Below are 22,586 nucleotides of genomic sequence, written 5' to 3' on the forward strand. Positions count from 1 at the left end.
TTGTGTAGAAATCACAATTCCCTGGAATACCTACATATTTGTTTTGCCTCTGACACATCAGCTTTGAAGCTGAAATACTCAATTTATGTCTGATATAAACTAAGTAACATCAACTAACAGGGGAAAGTAGTGTTAATCACGTTATGACTAAGTGGTCATAATGTCTGTTTTAGTGGGTTTGAGCAGCTTCAAATGTTCACCTAGAATATGAAACAACAGGATATGTTTGGGTAGCAAAAGAAGGTTTTGAATATATATGGAATGAACTTTTTCGCATTGAACTTCATAGTTATAAGTATATTGTGGTGAATATTTGTACCTTGGAAGCTGATCTCAGAAAAAAGCGCATTCCTCAATCACAAGGTTTGTGGTTCAATTCCAGCTTTCAGTATGTGCCCATGTATTGCCATGCCTTTGGGCAAAACATTAAACCGGAAGTCAGAACTCGTGATTCAGTTTGAGACTGAAAAACTGAAGATCTGAGATATGAGTGTGAACTGTGCAATCAGAAATGTGTGGAAAAAGAAATAACTGTAAATTTTAAAAAGTAAATGAAACAATTATATTGAAAATCAAAATGTGCACATCTGAAATGAAAGTAAGAGTACAGGAAACCATCCTAGTGACATGTAAGGTGGCAGTGTTTTGCAGTTGTGTCAATCTAAAACCAGAATCAATATAAATAGACCACCAAACACGCCTGATGGTGACCAACATTTGTTTCTGTGTGGCGACACATTCAAGCAACTTGGACCAGACATTCCTTATCTTGTAGCCACACCTGAGCAGTCCAGAGAGCATCTGTTCATCTTAAACTTTGGTGTAATTACTGACTTTCACAGCTTTTATTAGCTTGTTATTTAATAAAGCTGAGAGATTATTGTGTAATTAAACGTTCACTGTGTGATTGTCTGCTGGGTTTGTATCAGTGTGGTTTGATATCATGAAGAAAAAACAAAGTCAGAGCAGGGAGTGTTTGTGCAGTATCTGCCATCTGCCAGGAGGGCTTACAGTATCCTGCGCCTGTTTGTCACTGTACATCTTGCTGCTGGTGTCCAAGGTCACATCTCACATCCTCCCCTACTTCCCCCTCTCCACTGCCCACCTCTCTCCAGAATGGATGACTCCAGGTACACGGAGGACAGTCATTTGGCTGTGGCCCCACTCCATTTCTCTCTGCCCCGCAAACACAACAGTGAGAGTCCCTCCCGTTCCCCAACAAACGCTACAGCTCATGTATTTTTAATCTTTTGACAGATGCAATTATTCTTTACACGCCATGCTCGTTAATCTTAATGCAGTTATTACTATTCATTGCGGGACGTTTTTCCCTCCTATTATTTCATTTGAAAGCCTCGGCTGTGTGCGTGGCGTGTGCTCCGCGACGTGCTCGCCCGCCACCGAGGCCACGGTCCAATCAAAGTGGACCGCTGCTGGAGTTAATGAATGCAAAAGGCGAACAAGGGGAAGGAGGAGGAGGTGCATGCAAGGCTGCGGCTCAATATGCGATCTGTTGTATCTGGATATCATTAACATCTGGTCACATATCAGTTATCCACTATTGAATCCACAAAGTGAGATTCCAGTGTGATAATGTTACACTTTTTTCTACTCTTTTCTCCAATGCCACTCGAATGCAACAGTAAACTCAGAACAGAAATAACTTCTTGATGCAGGTGATTGAAGTGATTTTTTTGGTCTGCTTTCATGAGGCCCCTAAGCCGAGTTGTCAATCCGCTGGAGTGTTTCATTAGCGTTCTATATTTTGATTTGCCTGTGACATCTCCCCATGCTGTGCACTGTAACTCCTACCCAGTCTGGGGCTTGAAAGAGGCCCGTTAACAGTGTTTCCCTAACAATGTTTATATCACCTCCGCACAGTTTTGATCAGTGCGTATAAACACGTCCTGATCACTGAACGCTGAAAAACAGTGGCAGCTTCTGCCCGAATTCATTGGTTTCCCAGAGATGCACCTAACTTCATCTTTTTCTTCCTCTCCTCCTCCTCCTCCTCCTCCTCGCTGTTGTGTTCTTCTGTGTGTGTGTGTGTGTGTGTGTGTGTGTGTGCACGCGCGTCTGTGAGTGGCGTTTGAACGTCGGCGTTTGTTGCCACCTCTGTGAGAGCAGCGAGGCCCTGTCGCCAGGGGCGTAGCCCTGAGACTGACGCTCCAGGTGTTTGCTCTTCCTCGCCTCCTCTCAGTACACACTCTCATCCCTCAGGATCCTCCTCGCTCCCCCTCTCCTTTGGAGCACTTCTCCTTTTATCTGAGCGGGGAGCTCACTGAGACTTTGTGAAGATTCTGATCTGAATACACCCCTCTAAGTGTGTGTGTGTGTGTGTGTGTGTGTGTGTGTGCGCGCGCGTGCGTTCGTGCGTCGGGGCCTACGGCATGTCTGGTGAGTGTGTGCTCGCATGTGTGTGAGTGGGGAATGTTATGGCAACAGTGCTCGCTAGTGGTGACCGGTGGTACTGCACAGCAGAGCACAAGCACGAGCAGCCACATGAAGGCGCATGTGGTCTCGTGTTATGAGATGGTTATAAGTGCTTTACATATTCACATCAGATGTTTCCCTTGGCTATGAGATTAACTGAACAGAACGTACTGACCTTAGTAATTCACAGTCATTAAAATGCATACAGAAGAGTTGCCCTTCTTCAACCCCCCCCCCCCCCCCCCCCGCCTGCCCATCTATATACAAATGCAAGCACCAGCAAGAGGGGCCTGCAAGGCATGGTGAACCGGCTGTATTGTAATTGTGCAGTTGAGTACCTTACAGTCAGGATGAGAGCTGAGGAGAAGTGCCTTCTGCATTTGTGGCAGTCTGTTGGAAAATAAGGGCATATAAAAGCTGATGGAAAATGAAAGCTCTCTGGGCGGGACGAGATTATGCACAAGTGATTAATAAGAGCAGTAATAAACAAAGGCCCAGGAGATGTTTGAGGTGCTTAATAATGCATTATGTTCATAAAAGAGCCGGGCCTCTCCAACTGATCCCCGTGGAGTAGGAGACCCCAGAGGGACCGGGAGGGGTGTGTGCTCTTAAAACACAGCAGTTGTGTGTGTGCATGTGTGCAGGAATGCCAGTGTGTGTGTGTTTGTGTGCACCTGAGACCAGATAAGATGTAACCACAGGACTCAGAAATGTTCAAGACAGTAGACTGGTGCATTTGATGATGTAAATTCATTGTGATTTGCCTTACGAGCTCAATATGTGAGGATTGGAAGTCGGCAGATTTATTTTCTCTTAATTTCCAGTGAAGTTTAGTTGGGATGTCATTGGCACTCGTGGTTTCTTTTTTTCCTTTTTTTTTCTTGCAGCTTCCCGTGTTAATTTTAAATGCTGTCTCGCTCCACTCTTTGTTCCTCAGCTCCGCTCTTTGTTCTGAGCTTTAAAATGTCTTGGTATTGATGTCATTCCTTCTCTGTCCTTCAGTCTGTCAAACAAAGACAGGGAACAGCAGCGAAAAAGAACAGGTTAAAAAGTTTCTCTTTCAGCTTTTGTTTTGTTCGTGCACAAAAGCCGCCGCTTCCCACAATCATATTTTTTTTCTCCTCCACCTTTCTCTTTATTTGAGTGTTTTCTCACTCCTACTGCCACATCAAGGTAAAGTGAGACTTGGGTTTGCTATCTGAATATGAAATGCTCATTGGTTTAAAGTACTGAACACAAAAGTCGTGTTTCACAATTTGTTGTGAGCAGTTTGTATTTCTTCTAATCGAAGCTAATCCTTGACAGGCAGAAGAAAAGAAGCGGCAATTTATTCAACACATCTTATATCACTTTACATTGTCTGTGAAGGTGAAAGTAAAGACTTAGTGTTCTGTCAACCTAGTTTTGGTCCTTGATAACAATATTACAGCAGTGTTACTGTTTGTTGCAGCAGCGGCGGAGCGTGTTTATGGACCTTGAAGTCCACTCCAAGGGAGAAAAAAAAAAAACAAGACTGTTTTGAATGAAAAGAAAAAACCTTGGAGCCCAGCCTTGTAAATTAATTTGTTCGTGTTGTATGATGGGAACACAGCTGGCCTCATTAACATGCACACAACAAATAATTATAGCGGGGTTTTTTTCTCTCTTCAGCCAGCCAATGCTTGGCTAATGGGCTTGCTGGGTTAATTATGTCAGAGCATAATTACACAGGGCCCAGGGAGACATAATGGTGCACCCTACTGCGCCCACACCGACTAATGATGGTGTATCGCTGACAGGGCCAAGACGGACCGCCCCGACACACCTGCTTGTCTTGGCGCTCACTCTACCCCCCACCCCAACCCACCCACACACACATCCCGTACCTGTGCACTCCCCACCCCCCCAGCAGCGGTCCGCTTATGCAACCGAGCTCACCCTGGACCGGGATACAGTACCCCCCCCCCCCCCCCACATGCTTTCAGATGTGTAACAGCACAGAAACAGTGACCACGAAGGAGCAGCTACAGGGTGGCAACCTCATTATAGCTCAGCCAAAGTGATGAAACTCCATATCAACGCAGCTGAGATGGCACAAAAAAAACATCCAGCTTCATTCATCTGAACTTTTTGTTAGCTGTTGCACTCTTCAGGTTTCTGTTATGATGAACACGAGTCGTGTTTATGTAGTTTGGGCTTACTTTTGGCTCACGCAAACACTCATGAGCTGTAACAGTTTCACTTTGTAACAGAGTTTCTGCAAAACTGGGATTAACTTGAATGCTCTTTTTCAAGTCAAAGTCAAAGTCAGCTTTATTGTCAAGTGTGCTAATATGCATGACATACAGCACAGATGAAATTCCAGTCCTCTCGGACCCACAGTGCAAAAAAAAACAATTTAAAGATTTAAAAATATATACACCATATACCGTAATACATTGAAATATTTCTACATTTCTAAAGAAGTTATTTACAATCACACATGTATTCTTTATCAGTTTTCTTTTTGTGCCTTTCAAACACCAAATTTAAATGTAATGTGATCGAAGAGTAACACTGGGAGGAGGCAAACGCTTTGTGTGCATTCTACAGTCTTTCATACCTGCTTCATGAGATCAGAGCTTCAGGGAGCAGGATCACCACGCTCACTCATAACCACCAAATAATCACCTCATTAACTGACAAACTGGGAAAGGTTTCTCTGTGACACAACAGTGGATCAGATGACTTTTTCGCATGAACATTAAGATCTGATCATTGGAAGTAATCAGATCTGATGTGTTTCCATCAGGTGTTTCAAGCGAACATGCTTATGTGGCTCCGTAAGACTCAAGTTTACATCTGATAAACTTGTGTACATGTGCAATCCAGTGTGTTTCTCATGATTAGACACTGTAATTACTGTTATCTGATAAAGCATATCACATTATGGTGTTTACATGGTCACTGGAATAATGTGATAACTCCATTTAGAAGATCATGGCCAGATTTAAAGTGTGCTCAGATTCAGAGCAGCAACATATTATTTATCTATGCAGAGAAATGTGAAGAATCAATATGTCTTCATTCATCTGGGACATTTTCTGGTATATTTGCCACCTCTGACCAATAGAAACTTTGGAGAAAATTTTACAGACTGCATGTCTGTAAAATATATTCAATCTGAAATCTTTGACGTGTAAAGAGCCTTATCAAACCTTTTCAAGAGGAAATTTGTGACATTTGGGAATTTTTTACATTTTGCTTGTAAAGTGGCCACTTCTTTTTTCTTTTGCATATCTTTTATTTTAATTTGCAAGCATTCAGATTAACCAGATAAAGTCTTTTTTTTCTTTGATTTGGATTAATCTGTGTTAAGCTTCCTAGGTGATCGGTGTGGGAAACAACATTTATAAGCTGTAGTGAAAGGTAGGGAGGCTGTAGGTTGTGGGATTGAATCTTTCTTTCTCTTTACTCGTGTTTCTTCTCACAGTCCTAAAACATGCTTGTGAGGTTAATTGATCAGCTTTGTGTGAATGTGCTACGTTGTCTGTCTCTATTTGTCAGAGTGATATTTCGCTGCGTTTCTTGCATTTACACATAAACGGAGCTACATGTCTCCAAAAAAAATGATTCCTGAAAACTCCAGCCACAGTGGGTATTTACAAAAACTCTGTCTCCGGTTGCATCTAAAGAGGAGGAGACAGACATTTACATCACAATTCTTTTTTATTTTCTTTTTTTCCTTCCCTTGTCCTGTTCAGCAGCTTGGTCAGACAATATGATGTGATTGAGAGCTTCTGATGTCACAACAGTTTTTGCTCTGGAAACAGGAAGAGACTAAGAGTCTCCCCATGTTGCTGCTTTATTAGAAGATGGCTCAAAGAGAGAGAGAGAGAGATTGGGGGGGACAACATACAATAACCTTGTTAGTGCTACATATATTATTTACAGTTATCACACTGATCCAAAGATTTTACAACTGTTATGAGATTAAACCAACCTGAACAGCTCTATCTAGATAATAACATAATTTTCTAGCAAGAGTATAAATTAGCAGGTCGGCAAAAAAAAAAAAAAAAAGCAAAAACAACAACAACAATGACAACAAAAGTAAAAACAAAACCACTCAAAACAAAAAACAAAAACATGATTTTGATAATTGAAAGAACAACAGCAGAAACAAGAAAAATCAGCAGCAAATCCCATCGATGAGGAGTGGAAGTGTGTGTGCGGATCACAATTCATGACGTTGTGTTTCTTTCCAGGGTTTTGATTGGCTATTATAGCTTCATGCTGGTCCTTACAGTGCCCCCTACAGGTTTGGCTGCTCATAGTCGCTCTGAACAAGGTGGATATGCAGGTCCATGTCAATTAACTTATTTTTTGTAACCGTAGAGGGAGAAATATAAATTTTTGTAACACATGTTAATATTTTCTTTGTTTTACCTGGGATGTGTCCAGGTTAACTCCCCTTTTGCCTTCAGTGAGCTGAGATCAGCTCCAGTGCAACTGAACAGGATAAAACGGTATAAAGGCTGGATGGATGAATCCTGTATTCCGTGACTGCAATCCTGAACAACATAGACATGACTGAGTCCTTGCACTCTCTGACTTGCACTAGTTTTATGTACAAGGTGCATGTAACGACATATCTTTTCCATTTTAATAACTTTTAATAACTTTAAAAAAAAAAAATCGGGCCGCACAGTGGTGCAGCGGTTAGCGCTCTCACCTCACAGCAAGAAGGTTGTGGGTTCAAATATGGCCTGGGGCCTTTCTTTGTGGAGTTTACAAGTTCTCCTCGTGGGTACTCCCGTTTCCTCCCACATCCCCCCCAAAAAAAAACCTGCACAGGGGGCCCCCAGTCACCCTGAGTGCCGCTCAGTGTGGCTGCTACCAATGGGTACATACAGGATGGACTTTCCCCTCTGGGGATTAATACAGTGCTATGAAAAGAAACTAAGAACTCTGAGCAAAAGTTGCCAACAAAGATTGTGTTATGATGAGACATTTAAAGCTAAAATGTCGTTGATTTCATAGTTTTTTAAACGTTATTAAAATCCTCAGGTTGCACAGTGCGAGAGTAGCTAGCAGTGTGTTTCAGAGCAGGTTTCACGTTCTCCCTGTGCATGCACTCCAGTCCAAAACGTGTTTTTAAGGTTAATTGGTGACTCTTAAAACTGCTTGTAGATGTGAATGTGAGTCTGTTTGTTTGCTCTGTGATGGACTGAGCTGTATGTGGTGCAACCTACCTTCAGGACATGGCAGCCTCACGTTCAATAAGGAGGTTTAGAATATGGATGGAAACACAAACTTACCATTGTTAGTTTGTAAGTGATAAATATATGCGCAGGATATCAGATCCAGTGTGTCTGCGGGTGCTTGTCTGATCTCAGTGTGTGTCACCCAAAGGAAACTCCACTTACCTCAAACTCGAATAAGCCCAGATACAGAAAATAGGTTGATGTTGATTTCCAGCTCTCTTGTCATGCCTGAGATCTTCTTCTTGACAGCGCTGCTGAAACCACGAGGAGACAATCACACAACTCACCAGTTCTAGTTTATTTGGAGGAGGATACGTTATTTCTGTCCCGAGCAGCTTGGATTCCTGCGGCTTTAAACCTGACTATAGAAAAATATGTGTTAAATGTCGCATGATTTATTATCCTAACTGCGCTGCTGTTGCCCAATCACTTATCGTGACCTCAGAGCAGACATCCAATCATCCATAATTAAGATAAGGGATGAATTAAAACGTGAGCCGTTTATTTGCGCGGAGACTGCTGCGGCTCAACATGCGTACGTATATAATGCCTCATCAGCCGCGTTGTATTTCTTGATTAGCGCGAGGGAAGCGTTGAATTCCTCGTCTGGGTGCAGGTTTTACTTTGTGGTTTAGCTGCTTCTTATTAGCACCATCAATTGGCGGGTCTGCTTTCCAAAGTTACCAGTGGTCTTTCTGGACTTTCCCGCAGTAACTGTAGATCCCGGGTCCTCAGAGGATTCCCCGCTGCTCCACTTTGATGGGGGTTAATTTTGTATACAGACCTAAGTTATATCCCTTCACTTTAAATTTGACTTTACTTTACTCCCCTGCCACTGATTGATAATCCTGGTTTGTCCATGCGTGAGAGATCCCTTACTATAATCTCTGTCCTTTGATCATTAAAAGTTGAAAGGATATATGGAAAAGAGACTGATAAAGTGATTTCTGTGACAGTGGGTCGATGAAATAGCAGTGCTTTAAGTCATCCTGTTTGTCTTAGAAGAGCTGTGCTTTTAATAGTGATGTCCCTTGTGACTGATGCAATATCTCCACAGTTGGTGTAACAATGAATGCAGACAATGTTTGACTGTAAACGGTCCTGGGAAAAATAGCTCAATCAATTAAATGGCCCAAAATGTTTGTCTGATGAAAATGCAGATATGGCGAGCTGCAATGTGTGACCGAGATTTCAACAAATTGCACGTCGCACAAGTTTTCTCTCTTCCTCTCATGAGCGTTTATTTCCGTGGCCATGCCGGTTCAGAGAGCGCGTTTTCTCTCTGTGGCATCTGGCAAAGTTTAAATGTCTGTGGCTCCAACTTCTTATGAAAAGTCACTTCAGTCAGTGCCCATAGTGAAGAAGGGATCCAATTGGGTTCCACACAGAAGTCTAAGATGAGTGGATGAAAGCTGTGGGAGAAAAGTTTGTGCAGCAAAGCAGCGATTTTCCTTCTCTTTTAGAGTTTTGAAGGGCTGTGTGTGTGTGTGTGTGTGTGTGTGTGTGTGTGTGTGTGTGTGTGTGTGTGTGTGTGTGTGTGTGTGTGTGTGTGTGTGTGTGTGTGTGTGTGTGTGGCTCCACATCTCACCCCCCTCCTTGTCAAGGAGCTCCCCAGAGCTTCCTTCTCTGTGCTTTGGCACTAGAAGTCACCTCCTTTGGTGTTCGGCAGGCAGGTACACAACAGGAGCAGCTCTCTCTCTCTGAGCTGTTGAACTTTTCGGGAGGGGAAGAAAGGGAAGGGGAAGATTAAAAACAGCCCTGTGATGTGGAGTGCCGAGCTGCCTCCTGAGAATTCCTGGCATAATAATTTAAATGATCAAATGATACAGAGGAGACTTGTTAGCTGAGAAACAGCCTCCTAGTTGGCCCCATGGGCCCCGTGCTGCCGCGCATGCATTGCAAAACAGCTCCTCTGTTGTGCTAAAGAATCCTGCTTTTTTTTAACCCCCTTTTCAGGAGCAGACTTTTTCTACACTTTGCCTAGGTGTATACTTGGGACTAAAGTCGCTGTCACACCTCCATTGTAATCTTTTTGTCTCCTTTGCTATTCATCGGCATGTGAGGAGACTCATTAGATTAGATTTTCCTACATGTGAGGGGTCGGAACAGCACTTGTGTCATTAGGTCCAGCCTGTGAAATTTTCAAAGGCAGCTGAGTGGGGAAAGTCTAAGAGTCACTCTTTGGAAACAAGTCTCAGTGGAATAGTCTGTCTCTGTTGAAACACGGTGCAGAAAACTCTGTAATGTGCTTTGCAGGCGGCGTGTGCAGTAAAACAGCTATTTTGCTTTTTTTGAAAAGTAGGAGTGTATGGATATGGTGCGATTCTCAGTAGTTCTCTCTGGCTCACATGTGTTGTTGCGCTCCCACAGATCCCGCTCCCGTGCTGGAGGCGTCGCATTCCCTGGAGGAAAGGCTGCAGCAGCTGCAGAGTTCGGCGCCGGACGGCGAGGCCCTGGTACGGGAGATCAGCGGGCACTGGAAGAAACACCTGGAGTGCCTTGAAAAGAAAGGTCAGGACGCATTCATCAGACGGCGGCTCCTTCAGCTCATCGTACACACCGGGCCGTGAACACACACCTCTTTTTCTGTGCTTTTTTATCACACAAATTGCATCATAGTCGTCTCACGGTTCAGTCGATAGGTTGTCGGTTCAATTCTCCATATCCCCCTGTCCACATGGCGAAGTGAAAGAATTTTCTTTATATATTAATAAAATAATTCTGTTCGAAATAAGTTATTTTAGTTTTTAACTTGGTTGCACAGCTTTCAAATAGACAGTTTGACGCACGTCACATTTAAATAACATGTTTCTTTCAATATATTCAAAATTCTACAGTGTCATTTCATGTTTTAGTTTCTGAGCAGAACTCTCAGGAGGCTAACATCAGACAAAAAATAGTCGTCAAGGAAAATATAGATTTGCTTTGCTTTACACAGCAAGATTAGTAACTTTTGCATAATATTCTCTTTTCTTCCAACTTCAATGAGTTGAATAAAATCTAGAATAGACAAATACATTTTTGTTAAATTATTGAGATACAAAATTGTAGTGTTTCTTTTGAGAGCATGACGACCGTCGTGTTTGACCACGTTGCTTCAACAAAACATCCTCGTACACCTCACTGATGTGTTCATCTTAAAAGTTAGAGAATATGTGAAAAGCTGTGATTGATACTGCAAAAAAGGAACAATATCTATTATTAAATATGCTCACAGTGAGTCCAGTAAGCCACATTCAGAGTACTTTTTAATCAGTAACACACTGTTTTGTAGGACAGTATTATTCAAAGATGGAGAGGTAATTTGAACTGAATAGCGATAGCTCACATTTACAGATTGTTTTTTTAACTACAAAAGATGAATTAGGATTTTGGTCAATTTTACTTCACTTTGCGAGATATCTGATGGGATGACTGGCGTTTGACGCTGACTTTGAAGTTTTTCAGTACAGAAATATCCTTCAAAAACACTTTAAGTTTACAAATATTTTAGTGAGTGCATGATAAATGTTTACATTTGAGGTGAATAGACTGAATGATAGCTGTATGTTTGTAATGTGAGGATAAATCGTCCCAAAACAGACACAGTTATGTTGAAAAGGCCGAACTGCAAAGTAATAAATGTCATGGAAATATCCTCCTCTCTTGTTGTTCAGTCCACATGTGGTGGCAGTGGCCATGTTAAAGAAGCTCAAACGTCCCCCAGCTATGGAGTTCTTCACTGCAGTTTTGGTATAAATAGCACAACTATACATTAAAGTGAATCAGTTGACGTCTTGACATTTTGAAGGTTAAATATGTTTTTGTAGCTAAAGGCTCAGTATTTTCCGTGGGACAAGAACAGAAAGAAAAAAGCGTGCAGGGTGGAAATGATAGTGAAGATCAGGTGAGAAGACAGAAACCCAAACAAGTGAACAACAGACAGTATCAAGTCACTGCAGATTGATGAGGAAATGAACCTCTGTTCTACCAGCAGGAACACCAGAGATACCGTCGACAATAATGACATATTTATGTAAGAGAGAGGAGAGAAGCTCCGTTGAAACCAGCAGTCTGCAACGTTCCTATCAAAAGAGCCATTTTTGTCTCTTTCCACCAAATGAAATTCTTCTGGAGCCATAAAACACGTTTCACCACAAAAGATCACACAGCTAATAGAGTTATAATGTTGTTTTACTAAATGTACTTTAAGGAGGTTTCATGACTCAGTTTAGAATTAATTGAGCTGTTTTAGCTTTTGTAGCCGTTGTTAGCACTTTTAACTTGAACTGAACTTGAGCTTGTCTGGTTCTTTTCACCATTTTGACTTTTGGCCATTTTCTCTCCTCATATTAGCGACTGAAGCCATTTTATCTGTTTTACCTGTTTTTGTTCAATTCTTGAGCGTTTCAGACATTTTGCCTACTATTTTTCTGACCAACATTTTTTTTATTAGCAACTTTAGCAGTTTTTGCCTTTTTAACCATTTCAACCAGGTATGCCAATACAATTTTAAAAAAAGATAATAAAAGGATGTAAAATGTTTTACGTACAACTTCTAGAAACCTTCAGAAAGCCAATACAGAGAAACCAAAGAGCCACATGTGGCTGGAGAGCTGCAGGTTGCAGACTCCTGGTCTAAACTTAAAGCAGTTGAAGTTAAAAAGTGTTTCAGTCTGAACTAAAAGCTTTGTGAAATATGAAAGTTTTACACCTGATGTTAAAAGAACAGACTGTGTTGGCCTGCTGAACTGAAAACTTGTGCTGATTCTACAATGCTTGATAACTGAAAAGTCTGCCAGCTGTTCTATTTCAAGGGTCAAGAAACCTCCAGCAGGACTAATAGATCTGAAAGATACGACAGAGCCTTTGTGTTTTATACCAAAACCAAAGAACTTTAGGATTCCACTTAAAGCCAAGGAAGAGAAAATATAATATTGGGTTTATATGATCTATTCTGTTAGTTCCTGTCAGTAAGCCTTTTTTTATTTTGAAATAAGACATTATATTGCTGGACAAACTTGTTCATATATCGGAGAGATAACCTGGTGGTACAAATGACAAAATATGAGATTATACACTTTCAAACTGATGTTATTGTATAAAACATTACATTTATTGATTTTTTTTTTTCGGAATAAGTAAGTATTTGTACTGTATACGTATTTAAGCCTGTAATTGACCTGGTAGGTTTTATGGAGAATAAAGATGGTTTTCCAGGCAGACCTGCTGAAGGCTCCAGCTCAGCACAGCACAATGACTGTGAAATGAAATTTCAAGCCGGAGATTAAAAATGTTTCATGAAATGTTTCATAAGGCTCTAAATGAGCCTTATGAAACATTTCAATTGAGACTTCAAACATGTGAAAACACTTTCTAGCAGATACCCAGGACTCCAGAGATAATTTGTTATGATTGAATTCTTCCATTTTCAAGTACATCTGCCACCCTATAAAGTTGTTTATTATTAAAAAAAACAACCAAAGCATAATTCAAAATAATCAACAGCGGGTTCATTTCAAACCAAATATCACTGCCTTGATGATTCAATGAGTTTCGTTGATATAAAGCCAGAACCAGTCCTGAGCTCACGTCCCCTGTTCATGCACACAGGGCCCACAGAGGACGGGGCCCCGGGGACAGAGGAGGCCCCTGAGTCCAGCTCCCCGGCCTCTCTCATGACCCCCAACAGCACACCGGCTCCTGGGGGCCCCGGCTCCCCACAGCAGAACCACCAGGACCGAGCCAAGGACCGGGGGTGAGAACCATCAGATCACCCTCCTCAAACCAATATAAGATCATGAAAAATGTTCCTCTTTCTGCTCATTTACCAGCATATGTAAATAAAAACGTGTTATCTGCCAGTCACAGGTTTACAATATCATTATTTTGAACTTGTCGGACTGTCGTTCAGGATGACACTCAAAATATATGTGTCATTCGTTCCCTGTTCCCTAGAAGCTAATGGATTTTTGTTTTTTTTCTCTCAATCAGCAGCTCAAATCTCTCTCCTAATAATCCAAAACTGGGAAAACAGCAGGCAAAATCAAGAAAATCGGGATTTTTTTCAAAATCATGAATTTAAATTGACTAAAGACAAGGTTGATGAAATGGAATGGCAAACATTCAAACAATCCACAAACACAGAGACATTTTGACATGTGGGAGGAGTGAGGCGCTCTTGTGTCAGGAAACGGTGGCCAGTGGCCAGTGGCCTCCTCTCTCACTGAGGACCTGTGGCAAACAACAACCACAACACACACACACACACACACACACACACACACACACACACACACACACACACACGCATTGCATGAGAACATCAAAACACAACAATATGGCTTAAAGTTAAGGTGATTGAATAGTCAGTGTTTACGAGGTTGAAGCGTCACTTTATCAGCCCATTAAAATACGTGAGACTGGTAATTTTAGAAGCAGCCTTCAATTGAAGGCAGTGAATCTGACCACCACTGCGAGCGACAACCCTGACAATGAACAGTGTCAAAAGGCCTCAAGTAAAACTGGAAATGAAGACTGGTTTGAAGGATGAATTCATGAAAATGCTACTGACAGGAGGCTGAGCTGGTTGGATCCCGTAGCAGAGAGGAGAGCTCTGTGAGGAAGAGTAGGAAGGCAGTGAGGTCGTTCAGGGATGCAGTGAACGACAACATGCAGGGGATTGGGAGAGGAGGATCTGCTGAAATATGCAAAAAGCTGAAAGTTTACCCCAAAACTTGGGATGATTTTTGTCTTAAGGCCGAAAGAGGTGGAGGTGCTGTGAATTAAAATGTGTGTCTTCAACGCAGTGAGGAGGCTGACGTGAGTTTCTCCTCTCAGGGAGGAAGAGCAGCATGAGGGGGAGGAAAAGGAGGAGGAGCGCGTCAACGTTAGTTTGGCTGACAAACTATCAGAGGCCGAGGAGAAGATCAAAGTTCTGCACTCATGTAAGTGCTTTAAATGCTTGTGTGCCGTGTAGCTGTTCAATTTAATTTCAACTCATTAAGGAACCACCGCTTGTCGTATTGCAGTGTGCTGCCCCCTGGTGAAACCCTGCCGCCCCACCGGTCACTCAATAGGTCAACATTGATCCTGATTTACTGTCAAACCTCATGTTTGACAACATTTCACCCTTTCTAGAGCACTTATTGTAATACATAATGTAAATATTGTAACACAGGGGTGAATAATGGGGAAAATACACCTTTGTTTTGAACTATTATTGCATTTTACCATTAGAAAACAAATAAATATAAGGATATTCCATTTGTATTGAACAAATGTCGACCGTAGTCACACATATTACATGTCTCATGTTCTGAAAAAATCCTCTCCATACATCTGGATACAGAGCAAGCTTCTTAACAGGGAAAAACATCGTTTCCCGAGGATCTGTCAAAGTTTATACACTTCTTCCTGAGCACGCATCTCCTGAAATATAATGTGTTATTGGCCAAAAAGGAACTTGTTGAAGGCACTGGACCTACCATGACCACAGTGCATTTCATCAAGCATGTCTGGGGATAAAACACATTGTGGTTTGTACTATTATAAAACTTGTGAATCAAATATGTTGTACATTTTCACAGTTCTCACAGGTTCTAGAAATCCTGCTCAATCTATACCTCCCGCAATGTGTAGTGTCACATTTTTAGTTTTAAAGTTAATGTTAGTTTACCTGATTAAAGATTAACAACATTTCAGTTTGGTCTGTGACTGTCAGGTTGTGTTTTGTTGTTAGAGGATATTCAATGTTTAATGTATCCATGGGTCTGGACTGACTATGGGGGGGGGGGGGGGGGGGGGGGGGGGGGATCAGTTTTGTAGCTTTAAGGTCAAAGTTTGCGTTTTTTGTAGTTAATATCTGACTTCTCCACTCTGCCGTTTCACCAGCTTTGAATACTGCACAGACAGAGCTGCTGGACCTGCGGTGTAAATACAACCAGGAGATGACCCACAAGTAAGAATCCACCTCATCTTCTGTGTTTCCTCCACCATGTAGTCCTGAGAAACTTTGTTACAACTGTCCGCTTTCCTCCTCCTGCATCCCCTCCGTCCCTCCATGCTGCTGCCAACATCACGGTTTCCTCGTCTCCAGCCGCTCTCGTTCCTCCTGCATAAACTCATGTCCAGCATGGAGCGGAGGAATGCCATTGTAAAAGGCGGGAGAGTGAGAGTGACTCAGCCACTAATGCAGGTCGATGAGAGAGGTCTGTGTTTGCCTTCGCTGGCAGCTGGGCCTTGACAGCCCTCAAGAAGAATTGCTCCATTTAAAGATTGCTTCAGAAAACACTCTACCTTGTCCTGGTCTTTGAGCGCAATGTATCCACCGCACGCCTGAAATGAATCTGAGCTTGTATGAAGGATGTCGATAGACATTCAAAGTAAACACTCCTTTGTTTGGCTTGTGCTCCAGAGCACATTCAGCCGCTGCTAATGGATTTCTCCCAGGCTTAATCCATGGCGCAATTGAACTGATGTTTCTAGACCCACTGCCATCCATTTTGTTGGATTGGACACATTTTCAGTTTGGCCTTACCTTTTTGCTGTGGTTTGACAGCGTGTGTGTGTGTGTGTGTGTGTGTGTGTGTGTGTGTGTGCGCGTGTGTGCAAGATACTGGTCACATTCCTCACGTTGTGACCCCGAAGCTCCAGCTGCAGTTGTCCCTCCCTGACCCCCCCGAGCCTCCCACCACCGGCCAGCCTCTATTACTCTCACTGACTGTTTCCTCAATGTTGATAAGAAAGACTATTTGTCTGCTTCGGCTTGAGTAGCTGAGCAGGTAATCAATACAAAACATTTTCCGTACTGCACAAGTTCATTAAACGTGGAGCTGACACCTGTTAGTGTTTGCTGTCAGTGGGGCGCCATCTATCCTGGCCCCTATTGATAGGACCCGGGGTGGAGCGAGACGCCGGGTAACCCGGGCCGCGCCGCGCCGCGCCGCGCGGCACTGGTCATCATTAATGCAAAGAATGGGCCGAGTTTCAGACACCGGCTGACTGATTCCACGTCTCGCCGGAGACGAATCGGAGGATTGTACTCTGCCTTCTTGAGTCATTGTAGCACAATGATTGTATTGGATTCTTAATATTTTGGGTAATTGTGCAGCTTGATGTGAGACAAAGGAGCAGATAGTCACAAGACATGAAAGATAACAAAGGCTTGACTGAGTGTAGTTTGGTAAATGTTGATTAAAAAAGGCGCTCTTTGAATGTTTTTCTTCTTTCGGGTTAGAAAAATAAAGCGACCATGTTTTAAGCAACCTATGTGCATATTTAAATCAATCACAGCATCCTTGTTAATTCATCTTCATCTACCTTTTGAAAATCAGGTCCCATGTGAGCAGAAATGAAACTGTTGAACTTCAAACAAACCTCATGAATAATCCTGCTGAGCTTCTGTTTTAAATTAGACGGGTCTGATTGTTAGATTCATGGAGTTCAATCTCAGGAGTTTTGAGGAAGCAGCTCAGACTCACTGCTGCTCCGTGTGTTTGTGTCCTTCTATTCTGCCGGCTGTCATGCACTCAGGGTTTGATTATTTCAAGTCAGACTTTTTTTTCATTCTAGTCCATTTCATTTCTTCACTAGACTATTACTGTGTAAGCTCCGCCAATACTTACATTTATTCATTTCATATTATTCATATTCATATAGACATACATGTACATTTTCTTCTAATTTGCTCTATAATTTAGTCTGTTCTTGTCAACTCAACTCTGCTCCGCTCTAGATTGGTTCTTGTATTTTAGTTTATTTTGATTGTATCTATTCTATTCTATTCTATTCTATTCTATTCTATTCTATTCTATAATGAAGTTTAATACATTAATCCTTTGGAGACCTACTACACAAGCATTTTGTTGCTCTCAGTATCCTAACAGACGATGTGGGCGAATAGTGAAGGTATTTGTGGCGTCACGAATGAGGCTTTTGGGGAGTTTAAATACAGTGTGGTTGAATAGTTAATTTGATTTATAAATATATAAATATTGAGGAAAAGAATTTCACTTCTTGTACGATCTAGTGACATATTCCTCCAGTGAGCACCGGGGTGACACTGTGGGAATTAATACTAGTGACTTCATTCAGGCCCTGGCACGGTTTGTACATTTATGGCAACCGTGTGCGAATGTTGGGCCAACCAGGACTTCGGATGCCAAGTTCGTACGATACAAATCAGTAATAGTGACAGTTTCAAGAGTATGGATGTTCGCGGCTTCGACGACTGTTGTGTTTATGTCAAGTTTCTCGTGTTATTTATTCAACTATGTGGTAAACTTGTATATGTAAATAAATGTACCTGAACATCCAGATCAAATGGGTTAAATTATAGTATAAAGATGCCATTATTTGCGTGCCGCTCGCTTTCAAGCTGTGAGGAGAATTGCCTTCCATGTTAAGTTAGCATCAAGCTAATCGCGACATACGTATGCTGCTGTATGTTTTCTGATTAATGATCAATTTGTTAATTTCTGCTAATTCTTCAGTACATGACACAAACTCACCTGCTGACTCCTGACTTATTGGAGAAGTTGTTTAGCATCTGCCAAGCTCAGAACCAGATCAACATCCTAGTTAGTGCAGCTCATTCTCTGCAAAGCTACGTAAAGCAATGAACTGTCGCACGATGGCTTTCTTTTTGAAGGATTGTGCTGTTAACAGATACTTTGGCTTTTTGTTTTGGGGTTATTTTTTACATGTTCTGTTGTTTACCAGAAAGTGCGAGCGTCTCCTCAGTAATCCTGCCGTTCTTTGTGTGTCTGTGTGATCCAGGGCAGAGGAGGTCGACGTCATCATGGCGAATCTCGAGGAAGCAAACCAGGTGAGTACAGTCTTCTCTGATTGAGATGCTCCTTCGTTAAGGTAATCACTCCTGTAATCAAGCCTCGGCTTTAATTAGACATGCTCCGTCCTGCGAGCGCCCCCCCCCCCCACTCCTTGCCTCCCTCCCCTGGGTGTGTGATTAGTGAGTGTAAACCTGAGCCCCCGTCGGTGGCGCACTGTGGCAGCACGGCTCCACGGCTCCACTCAGCAGAGACTGGGAGACTGCCGAGCACGATGGATGCTGGAGCGCCAAACGCCCAGCTTCTTAGTTATCGCATTGCCTTGATTGCTTCCCATCCTGGTGATACCTCTTCTTTTCTGTTTTCTTTCTTTCTCTTCTTCTACTTCTCCCCTCATGCTTTTCCCTCTCGCGCTCTTTTTCTCCCTCCGCTGCTCTCTGCCAGCAGCTCCTAGATAAATGTTCTCAAAATGAATCATTAATTAGCAGGCCGGGTGTGACAGAGCAGGTAAACAGTTTGGGGAATAGAGTGGGCTCACTGAACGGCCCCCTCAGCAGAATAAACCGGCGGCTTCACACTTGGTCTGCTTGGGCCCCCGCTCAGCTTTGCACTCCACTTTCTGGGCAAGAGCGTCCGCCTCCTTTTGATTTATGTATATGTCCTCACCTTGATCATCTCATTAGCCAATTGATGTGGCTGCTGTATGAAAAGTGTAATGCTGCGATGCGGTGTCTGTGTGCAGAGAGCGGAAATGGCTCAGAGGGAAGTGGAGAGGCTAAAGGAGCAGTTAGCCACCATGGGGAGCTGCCACCCAGCGGAGGGCACCAGCAGGGTAAGAATCATCGCAGATCAGGTCTATAATGTGTCCAGGGTTTTTTTTTTTTGGGGGGGGGGGGGTGGCCACTTTCAAGCAGAAGTATGAAATGATGCAATTGATGGATAATACTTAACATTTCAAGACTTAACAAGAGTGAACCATCAAAAGTGATACTTTTTCCTTGCATGATGTGTTTATTTATTGAGAAGAAACACACAATCATCATTAAACACTTTTTTAAACAATTTATTGAGTGAAACTGACAAAACTTCAAATGATCCTAAAAGTCTCAGTGCCAAAGTGTTACCTGCAGAGGTGACTGGCTCAGTGGTAGAGCGGCTCGTCCAGTGACCGAGGGGTTGGCGTTCCAAATCCAAGTCATTGTCATTGTGTCTTTGGGCAAGGCACTTTACCCACATTGCCTCGTATGAATGGGAATGAATGTTGTGGTGGTTGTTGGTGGTGGTCGGAGAGGCCTCTGTCAGCAGCCCCAGGGCAGCTGTGGCTACTATGTAGATCACCGCCACTGCTGTTTTCAGTCACCTCAACAAAAGCACTATATAAATCAAAGTGATTATTATTATTATTATTATTACATATAAAGACCAGATGTTTCAAATTCTAAACATTTAAAAACAGTACAGTTTTGCTCTGCATTCTTTATTGCATAACAAGAATATCTTCCATCCATACATCTTCTATACTGCTGATATCCTGTTCAGTGTAACTGGAGCCAATCACAGCCAGCTCTGTGAGGCCAGACAGTGATATCTTATAATGTGACAATTATTAGCCCATTTATCAAAAATGGTTACTTTATGTAAGACAGACGTGTGTGTGTGTGTGTGTGTGTGTGTGTGTGTGTGTGTGTGTGTGTGTGTGTGTGTGTGTGTGTGTGTGTGTGTGTGCGTGTGTGTGTGTGTGTGTGTGTGTGTGTGTGTGTGTGGTGTTACAAATGGAAGGACACTTTGGGATGTCTTATCAAAAAGAAGATGAATTTAATTATTTTCATGATTCTGATTTTTTAGAAATGTTTTATACTTTGAACAAGTTAAAGATCTATGCAAACTGATGAATTTGGGGTCATTTGATATTTCTTCTCTCACTCTTAAGTAACATTTACTTCCTTATGCAGTCGTATGATCTTTAATATTTTCCTATTCCTATTATTATTTACATAATTTTCCTGTACTACTAAATTAATTGGTATAATTATGTTGTAACTTGATATTTTTCATAGATAATTACAAATCCCATTATACATCCTAACCAAAAATCATAAGAAGCTTCTCCTGTTTGAACTCACAATACAAATTTTACATTTTTACTTTACTTAATAGTGGAGAAACTATTGAAAGAATTTGCAGTATTAAACTATTCACCAGTTTTCAACAGTTATGGGGCACAAAAAAAGTATTTTTTGAGTGTAATTTGTCTCCTGTGCTGTGAGTATTTTTAAAACATGTGTGCCGATTAGTATCATTAGTCCATTGAGTGCATCCTCCCCTCAAATGTCAGTGTTGGCTCGAAGTGAACAATGATTCAGATAAAACAAGACTTGTTTTCAATAGAACTTTTTCAGCTGGATGAATTTTACAGTTGTGTTTGATAGAAAATGTACTAAGAATTGCAAATCGTTTTCAACACAAGAGATTTCCTTGCTTTGCTCAGTGTGTGTGTATATTTCAGTACATTTCATGTCTGTGTCTGCCAACGGGCCATCACCATAAAAACATGTGTAATGAGCTGTTCGATCCTCTTCAGGAGACACTTGATGTTCACTCATATTAAAGTGGATATATATATGTGCGTGTATCAGTATCCGTAATCGACCATAAGAGATGGAAACAATCGACGCACCGGGTGTATTATGCTTCCCTCATCTTAAATAATAATCAAGTTCTTTTATGAAATGTACAGATGGTGATCATTGCATGTATTTTTCCATACAGGTCCTTTTTTCCTATTGTGATGCTTCCAACAGAGACATGTCAGATCGCCTTGAATATGAAAATTATACACCGTTGGTCTGCCTTATGAATTCATTAAAGAGCAGCATTAGCTGTAACCTTGATTCACTGGCTGACTTCATTCCTCTATCACTCTCCGTCACCTCTCCTTCACCTTTACACCTTGTGTTCATCTCACCCTGTCAGGAGAAGAAGGAGAAAGCCGACGTGCTGGCCCCCCAGCTGGAGGCCGCCATGGTGGCTAAAGACCGTGAAATTCTCCGCCTTCTAGAAAATGTTCAGCGGCTCCAGTTCACACTGCAAGAAGTCCAAGAAACCTCAGCCAATCAGATCCTGGAGCTGGAGCGCCAGCTGGCCTATAAAACAGAAGCTATTGAGGTGAGCAGGTCCAACACTTCAGAGATGAAACGTAGTTGATTATTAATACTCAGTGAAACATTTTCCTGTTGTGCCTTTTCAGAGATTAGAAGCTAAACTGCAATCCCAGGTGGACTACGAAGAGATTAAAACTGAGCTCAGGTGATGTTTGGTGTTGTTGCAATGCACTGCTGATACATTTTTGTTTTTGCATGAATACAAATGATAACTTGTGTCTGCGTGCATTGTTTCCGACCACAGTATCCTCAAGGTGATGAAGCTGGCTTCAGCAAATGGCAGCTCGTCCCAGGTATTCACCATTTTATTGTTCAACACAGCACTTTCAAACCAGTCTTTCATTTACCAGAGTGGACCTTTGCTTTCCTCCCTAATGTTTTCCTGATGTCAAGGAAGAAGAAATACGGCGCTGCCATAGAATGCCTCACCCATTTATCATCCATGATAAAGATATTGACAGCCACTGTAATTGATTAATCAAAAACTAACCACTTGTGTGTGTGTGTGTGTGTGTGTGTGTGTGTGTGTGTGTGTGTGTGTGTGTGTGTGTGTGTGTGTGTGTGTGTGTGTGTGTGTGTGTGTGTGTGTGTGTGTGTGTTGGCAGGAATCTTCCAAGGCTGCAGAAGCTCTTCTGCTGGATAAAGAGGCCTTTCTTCCATCTCACAAGTACCTGGTGGATAAAACCCGAATATTGCACAGCAACGGTAAAAAACAAAAATCATTTTTGTATCAGCAACTCAAGATTTACATAGTTTTGAGAGACAGTGGTTTTTTTTTATCTTCTTCAAAACTCTGCATACTTTACTTATATCTTGGCATTTACTGGAACTATAATCATTTTCTTCTCTCTGAGGTACATTTCTGATCCGAAATCTAACTGGAGGACGTAGTTATACTTCCTCTTCACTGTCTCTGGGTTAGGGTAACGTATCTCCTGTGGGACCAGGCCCAGTCCCAGTGGGACCAGGCCCAGTCCCAGTGGGACCAGGCCCAGTCC

At 42.2% G+C, this 22,586-nt stretch overlaps 1 protein-coding gene across 1 annotated transcript in view; it reads left to right on the forward strand.

Annotated features, from left to right (window-relative positions):
* Nucleotides 1-22,586, forward strand: part of cux2b (cut-like homeobox 2b) — a gene marked incomplete at its 3' end in the record, with an annotated part of 161,918 nt that overhangs the window by 119,345 nt on the left and 19,987 nt on the right. The window contains exons 5-14 of the mRNA XM_080500185.1: nucleotides 10,029-10,169; nucleotides 13,251-13,395; nucleotides 14,478-14,584; nucleotides 15,531-15,597; nucleotides 18,417-18,465; nucleotides 19,170-19,259; nucleotides 21,401-21,592; nucleotides 21,675-21,733; nucleotides 21,833-21,881; nucleotides 22,194-22,293. Coding sequence (XP_080356311.1) covers nucleotides 10,029-10,169; nucleotides 13,251-13,395; nucleotides 14,478-14,584; nucleotides 15,531-15,597; nucleotides 18,417-18,465; nucleotides 19,170-19,259; nucleotides 21,401-21,592; nucleotides 21,675-21,733; nucleotides 21,833-21,881; nucleotides 22,194-22,293 — 999 coding nt within the window. The remainder of the gene's footprint in view (nucleotides 1-10,028; nucleotides 10,170-13,250; nucleotides 13,396-14,477; nucleotides 14,585-15,530; nucleotides 15,598-18,416; nucleotides 18,466-19,169; nucleotides 19,260-21,400; nucleotides 21,593-21,674; nucleotides 21,734-21,832; nucleotides 21,882-22,193; nucleotides 22,294-22,586) is intronic.

This window comes from Blennius ocellaris, assembly GCF_963422515.1.
Source record: "Blennius ocellaris genome assembly, chromosome: 7".
In the NCBI taxonomy this organism is placed as follows: Eukaryota; Metazoa; Chordata; class Actinopteri; order Blenniiformes; family Blenniidae; genus Blennius; species Blennius ocellaris.